General features: G+C 39.7%; 2 protein-coding genes across 2 annotated transcripts; one reads left to right on the top strand and one right to left on the bottom strand.

Annotated features, from left to right (window-relative positions):
- The first annotated feature begins 908 nt into the window (after positions 1–908).
- olfml3b (olfactomedin-like 3b) lies at positions 909–4,504 on the top strand. The gene is given in 4 exon segments (XM_042500369.1): positions 909–1,063; positions 2,457–2,742; positions 3,718–4,248; positions 4,251–4,504. Coding segments are annotated over 4 exon segments (1,167 nt in total). The 5' UTR covers positions 909–964; the 3' UTR covers positions 4,502–4,504.
- Positions 4,505–7,034: 2,530 nt separating this feature from the next.
- cdk2 (cyclin-dependent kinase 2) lies at positions 7,035–11,232 on the bottom strand. The gene is made up of 7 exons (XM_042500344.1): positions 10,773–11,232; positions 9,192–9,269; positions 8,961–9,081; positions 8,677–8,847; positions 8,447–8,548; positions 8,114–8,317; positions 7,035–7,949 (listed from the first exon to the last, which is right to left on the bottom strand). Exons 1-7 carry the CDS (start codon positions 10,886–10,888, stop codon positions 7,845–7,847), a joined length of 897 nt encoding a protein of 298 aa, XP_042356278.1. The 5' UTR covers positions 10,889–11,232; the 3' UTR covers positions 7,035–7,844.
- Between the last annotated feature and the right edge of the window lie 509 nt (positions 11,233–11,741).

Genomic DNA, 11,741 nt, shown 5'->3' with positions numbered 1-11,741 from the left:
TGTCCCCAGCCCCCAAAAGCTATGTTGGGAGCACTGTATAAAAAAGAAAAAACAAGACGAAATTTGTTCATACCATATTCTTTTATTGTTTGTAATTTATTGTTATTGTTTATTAGCCTGTTTGTGATAAATAGGCTACAAGATAATTTTAATATTGTAGATATGTGACTTCTCTGACTTTGGACTCATGAGACTTGTATTTCATTCCAACCAAATTCATTTCTCTATTTAAGATTAACTAATCTGATCTAATCTAAACCTCTGGATTGGTCTGCATCAATGTTTAGATAACTTTTAGTATTAAAAAAAAGAAAGATATCTGTTGGGTTTCAGCTCAGGACAGCAACAAAATAGCTCATAATGTCACATAAAATGCCTTATTATTGTGTTTTTTGAGACTTTAAAACATGATTTCATTTCAAAGTCTTCCTCACACTGGAGTACAGTGCAGCATTGACTCCCACTCACATTACACTTCCTCCTCCTACATAACGTGTGGTCCTCCTGTGTTACATTAATGTCGTGTTCTGAGTAAAATAACTACTTACCTTCTCAAAGCCATACATGCATTTAAACATTACACTATATATATATAATATATATATATATATATATATATATATATATATATATATATATATATATATATATATATATATATATATATATATATTTGTTTGTCAGTCATGCAAAGGAAATAAATATAAAAACCGATGTCTCACGTGGAGACTGTGTGCCTCCATCTTCACCAGATGTTTTTGGCTCCTCCCAGACAGCTTAGTAAAACATTCCAGCCCACCTCTGGGAATCTGTTGGCTCCTACACACACACACACACACACACACACACACATGCACACACATACACACACACACACACACACACACACACACACACACACACACACACACACTCAACTGAAGTCAAAATTTTACAGGAGCTACAGAGACTGAGCTGACACAAAATGAGAGGACTTGTTGTCTTGGTTACTTTGGCCTGCTTTGCCAGCGCTCAGCACCAAGCACTGATTGACTACTTGGAGCGGAGGCTGCTTGCTATTGAGGTAAGACTCTCTTTACCGTCCTGTCGAGCCCTGCGCTCCAGAGTCCCTCTTAGTCCCTCTGAAAGGAAACTTTCAGGGACATGGCAAAGGCAATGGAATGCAGATGTAGGGAAAATCCTGAGGAAAATGCTGGAAAATACAGCTTTCTGAAATGTACAGGGAGCATGAGCTTCAGAGACTGAGACAAAAATGTAGTTAAAAAGTTATTTATGATCTCCAAAATGACCATACATGACCAAACGACAAATATATTGTTGTGCTATGAGTTGTGCTATGCTGTGCTATGTTGAAAATCTTTTAGAGATTTTCTTGCCTGTGTGGAGACTGATTTTGTGACGGATAGAAATATATCTCTGGGTGTTTCAAATATACCTCAAGGATTCAGAAATAGATCTGCATGAGGATCTTTTGTCATGTAATTATTCTATTTTAAAATTGTGGTTTTGTTTGTACGGAAAGGTTAAAAATAAAAGATGTTCATCATCCATTTCCAGTTTCTGTTTTTCTCTGTAGTGTCAGGTTTTACTAATCACCCGCTGAGAAAATCTCTTTCATCCTCCATTGTGAGGTCAAAGGGCAGAGGCTGCTGCAGAGCGAACTGCCAGGATTGTTGCTAAAAGACATTTGAGCAGGGTGGAAACTGGCCATGTGTGGGCTGAACCTGGTTGTTTGAAGGATGAGTTTCCTACTTATTATGTCCTTCAGTCGCAGTCTATTTACTGAGCCTGAAAAGAACATCAAATTATGGCCTTCTCAGCTCTTTCTAAAAGTGTATTTACAGCAGAGGTAGGACTAGGTCATTGTTTTGTAAGTCACAGGAAAGTCTCAAGTTTTTGCGCTCTAATCCAAAGTCAAGTCCAAATGCAAGACTGACAAGTCCCCAGTCCTAAACTTGGACACTGAATACCATTTTGTCGTCCCTGTCATGACCACTCTTGTATTTTTTGTCTCTACCATAAACCGCTGAGTACTGCACGTTTTGATATTGACCCTCTATACATCAATGTAATGCTGAGCATTGGGATGCGATCCCCGTCTGTTTCTGAAAACAGCCAGCGCACCAACAGCCAGCTACGCTACTGTATGTAATACACTTTAGCCTACATAAGTATCTAATGTTCAAAAATTATCCCTTTAAAGTCCAAGTCAAGTTGCAGATCGGTTTTGGTTTTTTTTTTTAATTTTGTTAAGTTGATTCTAAAGTCATCAAATTTGTGACAAGTCTCACTCGAGTCAATGTCATGTGACACAAGTCCACACCTTTGATTTACAGTTCCTGTAAAACAAACATCACATATTGCTCACATTACTAAAGTACAAACAGATAAGATGAAAACAAGTCTGACCACTTCAGCTTTTGTAAAAACTCAGAACTCATCTTACTTTTCAACAGGACCGGATCTCTCTGTGGCATGAACAGACCGCCCGATACGCCTCCGAGCTGAGGGAGCTGAAGCAACAAATGGTTTCCCAGCTGGAGAACTTGGATAAAGAGAAAGAGATACTGAGGATGAGTCTGGACGGTGTGGGGACGAGAGTGGACCGGGTCGAGCGTGAGCTGGACTACCTGGAGACTCAGAACGGAGCTCAGCCGTGTGTGGACGTGGACGACAAGCTGATAGAGCAGCAACTGACGCTGGTGCAGGAGAAGCAGAAGGCCAAGTATTCCAAACTATCAGGTGAGATATGAAATGTTTAAACTGCACATGGACGGTAAGATGACTTGAGTATCAGAATGAATACTGTTTTTATTGAGGATGAAACTAACAAGTCTTATTGTACTAAGTGCTTGAGACTTCAGCAAGCATACCCAAGAACTCCAGTCCTGAAACACTGCCAAAGGGGGCTGCTAGCCCAGTAGTACTCCCAAGACTTTTTTTGTCCAGTGACAGTTCCCAAAAGTCCTGCTCCAGTCATTAGAAAAAGTTACACAGTTACAGGCACCAGCAGTCCCAGAGCTTCACCAGTTCCACTTGCAGCCACAACATCGAGCAGCCTCTCTCTCTCAAACCAGACAAGCATGGAGGTGAAATGCTGGATTTAACATGGCCATGTCGGGAGCCTTTATTAGATGAAGCTTTAGACAAACTCTTAGCCCCCGACTCCACCCAAGTGAGTGAGAACCAGCCACCTGCCTCCATTATGCCTGGATATGAAGACAGATCTTGGGAGGAGGACGATGTAATTCACCCCGATATCAGCCGAGATTGGTTACAAAAATGACAACCTCATCTGGATTCGCCCTCAAAGACTTTATTTTACCCTGTACTAGACACTTCTACATGCTGAGCTGGCTACTTCCTGTTTAGCACTCTGCTAACTTGACTTTTGGACCACATGTGTCATCACGTGTCAAATGTAATTGCACTGTTTGATCACTACAAAAAATGGCTTCAAAGCCTGGCGCACCTCCTGGTGGCCTGCCGCAGAAGCTAAGCTAACTGTCTCCTACATGTCAGTGAACAGGAAGTGGCATTGATCCTCGAGACTAACTCTTGACATGGATGCAAATAAATGTTTTTTTTTCTAAAATGTCGAGCTTTTTCTTTAAAGACAGCCCTGATATATTTAAATAACGATTAAAATGTCAACGATGTTAGTATTTCGACCAGGTCTCACCTACGATTTAAAGCCTACCGCTTTCTCGTTTTCAGACTGCAGCGACATGATCTCCAGCATCAAAGCCATGAAGATCTTGAAGCGAGTCGGAGGGCCAAAGGGCACGTGGAGCAAAGACACCAGCAGGGGCTCTGGGAAGATCTACATTTTTAACGGGACAGATGAAGACACCATTCATGAGTTTACCTCTGTGCAAGACTTTGCCCGCTCACTGGGCCTGTCTCTGTCCAAGGATATAAAACTGCCATCTGCGTGGAGGGGAACAGGACACCTTGTCTTCAACAATCACGTGTATTACATAAATCAGGTTGAGGAGATAAAGGTGGTTAAATATGACATACAGAACAACTCTGTGAAAGACAGTGCAGTGTTCCCGGCGCAGGACCATGTCCCAGTGTACGGCTTGACCCCAGAGACAGTGATGGACCTAGCTGTAGACGAGGAGGGCCTGTGGGCCATTTATGCCACGCGGCAGAACGAAAAGTACATCTCTCTGGCAAAAATGGACGCTAACTCGCTTGACATTGAACAAATGTGGGACACAAACTGTCCGAGAGAGAACGCAGAGCGGCTTTTGTCATCTGTGGCACTTTGTATGTCGTGTACAACACCAAGCAGCCCGGTCGCTCACGTGTCCAGTGTGTGTTTGACGTCAATGGTATGGTGACCAATGAAGATGCATCACTGGTTTACTTTCCAAAGCGTTACGGAGCCCACTCCAGTCTGAAGTACAACCCGCAGGAGCAGCTGCTCTACGCCTGGGATGATGGCTACCAGATCCTGTACAAGCTTCTCATGAAAAAGAAACTAGAAATTTAAAATCAAATCCCCCCCCCCCCCCCCCCCAAACACATCCAAACCTCCTTTAAGAATCATACCAGTGTTTTTCCAAATTAGTTATTCAAGTAAAGTTTTTCAGAAAATGATTTTAAAAGTCTTTTTAAATCGCATTGGTGGGAATGGGCTTCCATACTTTACAAAAAAAAAGGACGAGACAGGATGTGAGGGAAGGAAAAATAAAATAAACACTCCAACATGGCAGGCGAAATCATCATCATTGATGTGTGTCATTTTACTGCACTTAACCTTTGATGATTTGTGTTAAATCAGCCAGCCAGCTATCTCTTTTTTGTTAATGCTGCAAATATTGGACAGATCATACTTTACCCAACCACTCACTATGACCTCACTGTCAAAATCAGAACATCTTTTTCTTCATAACACATTATTTTGCTGTCTGAGTACATTTTGATAACATAAATCTTGGTAGTATTGATGAATTCAACCTTTGTTTTTTAACCCTCCAGTCAAGTGTAGCATCCATAATAATTCAGTCTAAACACGGGCAATAGTGTTGTAGAACTAGTCAGTGTATTACATTTATCATTTTACATTAATGGCAATGCTTAGTTAAGAAGACGACATTTAAAAATACATTTATTTAGTTATGCCTCAAACTTTAATCAGCTGCTTTATTAATTTGTGGGTCTTTAAGTATTTCTTGTAAAGGTTGAAAAAAAATGTCAATAACTGCCATCATACAATGTTGTCAATGTAATGGGCGACCTCAGAACTGTAATAATTATAACTGGGATATGAAAAGTGCAAGAAACAGCTAGCTGGCTAACACTGTTATTTCTCTGTTTATGCATTATATGAACTTTACCCACAAGTGGAGCACATATGTATTTTGTTGCGTTAAACATTTTACTAAATGAAATCACCCGAAATAAACAAAGACAACACTCTCATACAATGCAATTGTTTATTAATTTATATCTGATTATAAAATATATCTTACTATTTGCTTATTATGTTTGTTTTCCCATTACTGTCCATTTGTATTCTTGCCTCTAAATATTGTTCATTATGAAAATAAATGGCAAACTGCACCTGTTGTAATACACAGGAAGTGTTTTGTTTTTTTATTCTATGTAAATGATGTGCTGATATAAACATATCAAAGCCACTGCCTGTAAGATTTAAACATTTTTAGACTTTGGCACCCCCCGATGGAGGCAACAAAAAAGACACTGTGGCAGACAGCAATGTATTATTTTCTCTGTGATTTTAATTTTCTGTGCTAACATTATACTCTGTTCATCTTCTCTTGATTTCAACCTTGTTACTTGTAAACCGCATTGACTGACATGACGTCCAAATACGGAGTGACTAATAAAACTTATTTAGTTGAAAGTCTGGTGGTTGATTGGTTGTATTTCATTGGAGCACAGTGAAGCTTTTATTCAGGGTAATTCATCTGTATGATAAATATACTTAAAACTCTCAGCATGAAGTTGTTATTTTCCACTTATAAAACACAAATTTTATGAATTAATTTTTTTTTTACCATATTTTATCTCATACCACCACTCCATTGTCTAATTTTAATACATACTTGAACAATATTTGTCTTGAAAAGAATTGAGTATTTGTCCTGACAAAAATTAATGAAGTGTAACAGCAATCTGACATAACAAGGCGAGACAGCATTTGACGCTGGCATTTCATTCTCACAAACTATTTGGCGTTAATTGTTTCACTTGGCTCCAGAAGCGAATACTTTTTCTTTTCCTTTTTTTTTAAGATTAATTTTTGGGCTTTAAACCTTTAATGGGTAGCACAGCTCAAGCGTGAAAGGAGAAGAGAGGGGGGGGACGACATGCAGCAAAGGGCCAAGGCCGAAATCGAACCCATGGCTGCTGCAGCGAGGACATAAGTCTCTGCACATGGGCCGCCCACTCCACCAACTGAGAGCCCCAAGAAAATACTTTCTGACTTATACTCAAACTATGACGGACTATGTCTATCATTCAAATGAACAACCTGAGGTGCAACCCTTAAAGGGCAAGTTCACCCCCTAAATAATCACTTGTACATCAGTTACTCCACCTATGTTACTGTGAATTTGTAAAGAAATTTTCTCACATTTCTTCAACACTAAACGTGGAATCCAAAAAAAAAAGAGAAAGGTTTTGATGAACTTAAGTCATAGGGGTCCATGTTTAACAAATGAAAAACTGTATTAAAACATCCGTTTACAAACTCTGACACAACGCGTGCAGTAAAATCAAATTCTCTTTTATCCGGCTGTATGCTCAGTATTACCCAAACAGGCAGGCCTTTTTGATGGGGAACTGAAGTAAAAGTAAATTGATAAGCAATATCTTTGAAGCTGGACTACAATGACAAAAACAGTAATTTTAGCTATTGTGTGCCTTTGTTGTGTTAAGGTGTTAGTTCAGATTCTCCAAAGTCAAAACAATCCTCGCACAGAAAAACAATAACAATTGTATAAACAAGTTTTATTTTTTCAAACTGTAAATTATATCCATAAAAACGGTTCATTACGTTTGAATAAAATCTAGAGTAAGAAAGATGCGACAGCACATTAAATTCTGTAAAATCTGAATTACAACAGGGAACATTTCTATATCACAACTGTATGTACAAAGCTGAGAACTTCAGTTTTTTTGGTCAGCAAACCTCAACAACCACCAAACATTTTTGAGTGTTGAACAAGCAAAGGTGCCATTATGAAATCTCTCCAAGATATTTTAGTCCCAAATTTAGAATTTAACCGCAAGAAAATCAACTTAATAGAACACGACTGTACCCTCGTTTTATTTTAGCACCAACTGTTGAACGTCAGCTGACGATGTTTGTTGTGTCACTCACATCTTTCATTTCAGCTGCTGCTCAGTTTTACAAAGTATGACATTTATTATTTGCACTATCCCACAAACGTATTCAAACATTTTTAATTCTAACACCTTGACTATTTGAATTTGGACATCCTAAAGCCAAAATATTGTTTCAATGGTGGGTAACTGGGAGGAGTTTACTTGACCTGCATCCCAGTCAGGATCATCCCAATCACAAATAACATTAACACCAAAAATGGCAGCTGCACACAGATATGCAAATGAATGATACTGAAAATCACAATCAAACCTTCATAACTATTTTAACAAGCAAAACTCATGGGATGTCTATTGTTCTAGAAAGTTGGTTTTAGGTATTAACAAATATCCATTAAAGGATCCAACATATCCTGTAGTGTCCACTTTTTCTGTCCATTCCAGTGGTGGATATGAGGAGAAGTGAGGACGTCCTTATTGCTGAAAGACTGTTGGCATTAAAATGGACTGATGCTTTGCTTTCAGAGTCTCAGATGAGGAATTGGCATGGTGACGTCACGGAAGAATCGGTGTACAAGGGCGTTTTTGGCGGATAACCTTTTGTTTGGATCATAATTCAGCATTTCCTGCAAGGACAGAAAATGAGAAATAGTCAAACATTGTGTCTATAAAGCAGGGCCGCAAAAAAACAAACAAAAGAAATTATTTTCTGCCATTTATTTTTACGACCAACTTCCTCTGCAGAGGTAATTAATGCTAAATGAATCTGTGAATGAATAAATGTTCTCACTCCAAGCAGTTCTCTTCCATCCTCATCAAGAATTGGCACCACTTTGGATAACTCCTGACGGGCCCACTTGGGGAAAGATGGTTTGTAGTCGGGCATCGATGTGACTCCGGGCCAGACGGTCTCATCAGGTGTGCCCAAAGTGCGGAAGATTCTGAATAACTGGTCGATCTCTGAGTCGCCGGGGAATAAGGCCCTCTTGGTGAGCTGTGCAACAGTGGAGAGCGAGGGGAGTCCATTGGTTGGATGTTATGTTCGATTCGCCGTGCATCATGTGCAGGCTGCATTTACTCACAGTAAAGCGCATTGTTAATCATAAAACTGAGTGTTAACTACCATTTCAGCAAAGATGCAGCCCAGACTCCAAATGTCGACAGCTGTGGAGTAGTATTTACAGCCCAGGAGGATTTCTGGTGCTCTGTACCAAAGTGTTACCACCTGAAAAATATCATGAGAGCAAGTTTAAGTGTAGGAAAACATAATTTCTCAAGAAGAAATTAACCAACATAAATAGCCACAAAAATGTGCTTAAAGAGAAGAGAAATCCCATCTGTGCATGATGATACCTCATGCGTGTAAGTGCGGACGGGCACCCCGAAAGCTCTCGCCAGGCCAAAGTCAGCGAGTTTGATCTCCCCCTGGGCGTTGATGAGGAGGTTCTGGGGCTTCAGGTCTCGATGGAGAACCCTGTGAGAGTGGCAGAAGGCCAGGCCTTGCAGCAGCTGGAAAAGATAACTCTACAAAACACACACAAAAATAAGTAAGTCAACTCTTAAATCCAGGGTCCAATTACGTCTGATTTCTTTGAGAGATCCAGACAGATCTATTTTGCAGATTAACTGATGTTTACCTTAACCAGGGGCAGTGGGAGGCCAGCGACTGTGAAAGAGTCCATGAACTTTTTTAGATCCTGATGAAGGAACTCAAAAACAAGGTAGAGCTTGTTCTCGGTGTGGATGACATCCCGCAACCTGAAACATGTTAACAGGCAGGCTGGCTTAAAAACTAACAGAATCAAGTGACACAAGCAGGCAATCTTACAAACAGGATTTAGATAAAAGCTGTAATATGAGGCACTTACTTGACAATATTTGGATGACTGAGTTCTTTGAGAAGTGAAATCTCTCGGATGGCGGTGCTCGGTACCCCCTCTGTTTCCCTGAATGAAACACAAGGGAAATAAACTGGTTATGCAAATTCATTCACTGTGGGTATGTTATAGAAATGTTTTCATCTCAACTTGGTTAATGATTATAATGATATTTGGCTTGTTTCAATATGGTTTTCAATCTATTTTTCCTTCTATCTTTTGTGCATATTTAGAGAAAACATTTAAAACATTCACAATGAAAGCAACTTTTGAGAGACAAAATCACTTTCACATCATTTTGGGAGATGACCAGAACTGTACAATCAGCAGCCACTGTTATACTGGCATTGCTCGAAGTTCTGTAAATATACCGCACCATCACTGCCAACTAATGTGTCAGTGAGGATGAAAGATATTTCAAATAAATAAATTCATGAATGACTATAATAAGAATAACAGTAATAATAATAATATTCAACAATCATATTGTGATTATTTTGACAGACATTGATTTGTAGACCAGGCATCTCAATGCTTCTTTTATCAGGAGTACGTTTTGACACATTTTACCTTCATCAAAAAGTTGCAGTCCTACATAATCAGCAAGCTAAAGATAAGCACAGCAGTTCCTTGGTACAGCATATCAGCAAATGGAGATTACAAAAATAAACAAGTTTTAAGTAGGCCTGTATGAAGTATTCTTTTTTTTAATAGCAAAATGCACTAAAGCAACAATCTGACCCACACTTAAATATGCATAATGTCTATCTAGTTAATCACACAATAATACGTTAGTGTGTATAAATATTAGGTTACGCACTAAGCAAAAAGTCATAAAGCGATTATTTTGGAAGATTAGTGGTAATGGTATTTATTGCATTTTATTTTCATTGAAAAAAAATGGTAATGATGTGATTTTTGCCAGATCTATACCAATAAGGTAAGTTTCCTTATTTCTGGAATAGGACTTGTAGAACGGGGCTTCTCTGTAGCACCAGAATGCTTCACTTAAAATGGTATGCTGTGATACATTTAACCTATATTTAAAAAATTAAAAAAAAAGTATATATATATATATATACACACATATATTTATGCAGAGATAGAGAGGGAAAGAGAGACTCCTAAAAGACCTAAAAGATGAATATCCCCTCAGATTTATCTTGGGTGTAGATTGAGTGCCACCGCAAAAACACCAACCGTGGCTTAATTTTAATTTTATTTACATTTTAATATGTATTATTATCATGTCATGTTTTTCGAAGTTTAATGACTGCAGTAAAATGTGTCAAATTCCAAATGTAAGTGCTTTCATGTGCAGAAACTTAAATGATCAGCGTCTAAATGCAATTAAGAGTTTACACTCACTGTAATATTTTAAGTTTAATGGTCAACCACTCCCTGCTAACCAGCTAACTGTCTGCTAAAATCGTCTGTCTGTCTCACGCTGATGACAGATGTGTAACACGCCGCATCAGTATCAGAGTACATGCAGCAGTTAGCTCCGGCAGCGTTAGCTTGGCCTCCCGCGGTGTCCAGATGATAACCAGCAACACTCAAAAGTGAACTTACGTGTCAAGCCGGATTTTCTTCAGAGCAACAGTTTCTCCGGTGACTTTGTTCTTGGCTTTGTAAACCACTCCATATGTGCCTTCTCCTATCTTTTCCACCTTCTGAAACGTATCCATTTTACTAATCAACACAACAGGACGTTTGTTGGTTGTTTAGCTAGTTAGCAGGACGCCTCTCTTTGTGTGAGAGCTAACTGCTCGGCGGCTACAGAGACAGGCGGTAACGGGCGGCGCGGAGACCGACATATAACTAACTGCTCCTCCGGGTTCAAACGGTCCGGATACACCACAGCCTGAGGGAAGCGGTCCAGCCGAAGAATAGCTATGTCAAACCAGAGCGAAGCAGCTTCGCGCTGGTGTATCAGGTCATTTGTTGGCCTCGATAATGATAATATCAGTTGATATGTGGATTAGCGTGGCGGCCGCTCTTCTCTGCGAAAACACTGAACCAACACAGCAGCGTTTCCCGCGTTACACCGGGAGCGCTCGTTTTTGTGTTCAACACGCACCGACTGTTGTAACAGAGTGGGATTTCAGAGATTTGGGGATTGACTCCTCAAAAGCGTCTTCCTTTGGAATCGTCGCGAAGGACACTTGGACATAAGAAAGATAAGCTGTTTTTTTGGTTTCTGCCAGTTCTTTGCTTTAATTACAGTTGGTGCAACTAGAGAGGCTGGGGTGTGTCATATCGGGATAGAAACATACTTTCAACAAACGAACCTCGTAGGCCACATGGTGACACCATGATGACGTTTTTACGTAATCAACGTCTGAGACGGAAGTGGTAGTAACGGAAAAAAAGACCAAGCGCAAACTTTTTATGCCATACTGCAAGTAAGAAATTCACATTATAAGGGACAGACAAATAGAGTCATTTTTAGGCGAGGAGGTAGTGTCCCCTGTGCATCCATAGTGGTTTGATGTCACGGGAAGTCACCATATAATAGGCTACAGCTTTTGGGTAAGGGAC

Source organism: Plectropomus leopardus, chromosome 2 (assembly GCF_008729295.1).
Source record: "Plectropomus leopardus isolate mb chromosome 2, YSFRI_Pleo_2.0, whole genome shotgun sequence".
In the NCBI taxonomy this organism is placed as follows: Eukaryota; Metazoa; Chordata; class Actinopteri; order Perciformes; family Serranidae; genus Plectropomus; species Plectropomus leopardus.
This window is presented reverse-complemented; position numbering and strand designations above follow the sequence as displayed.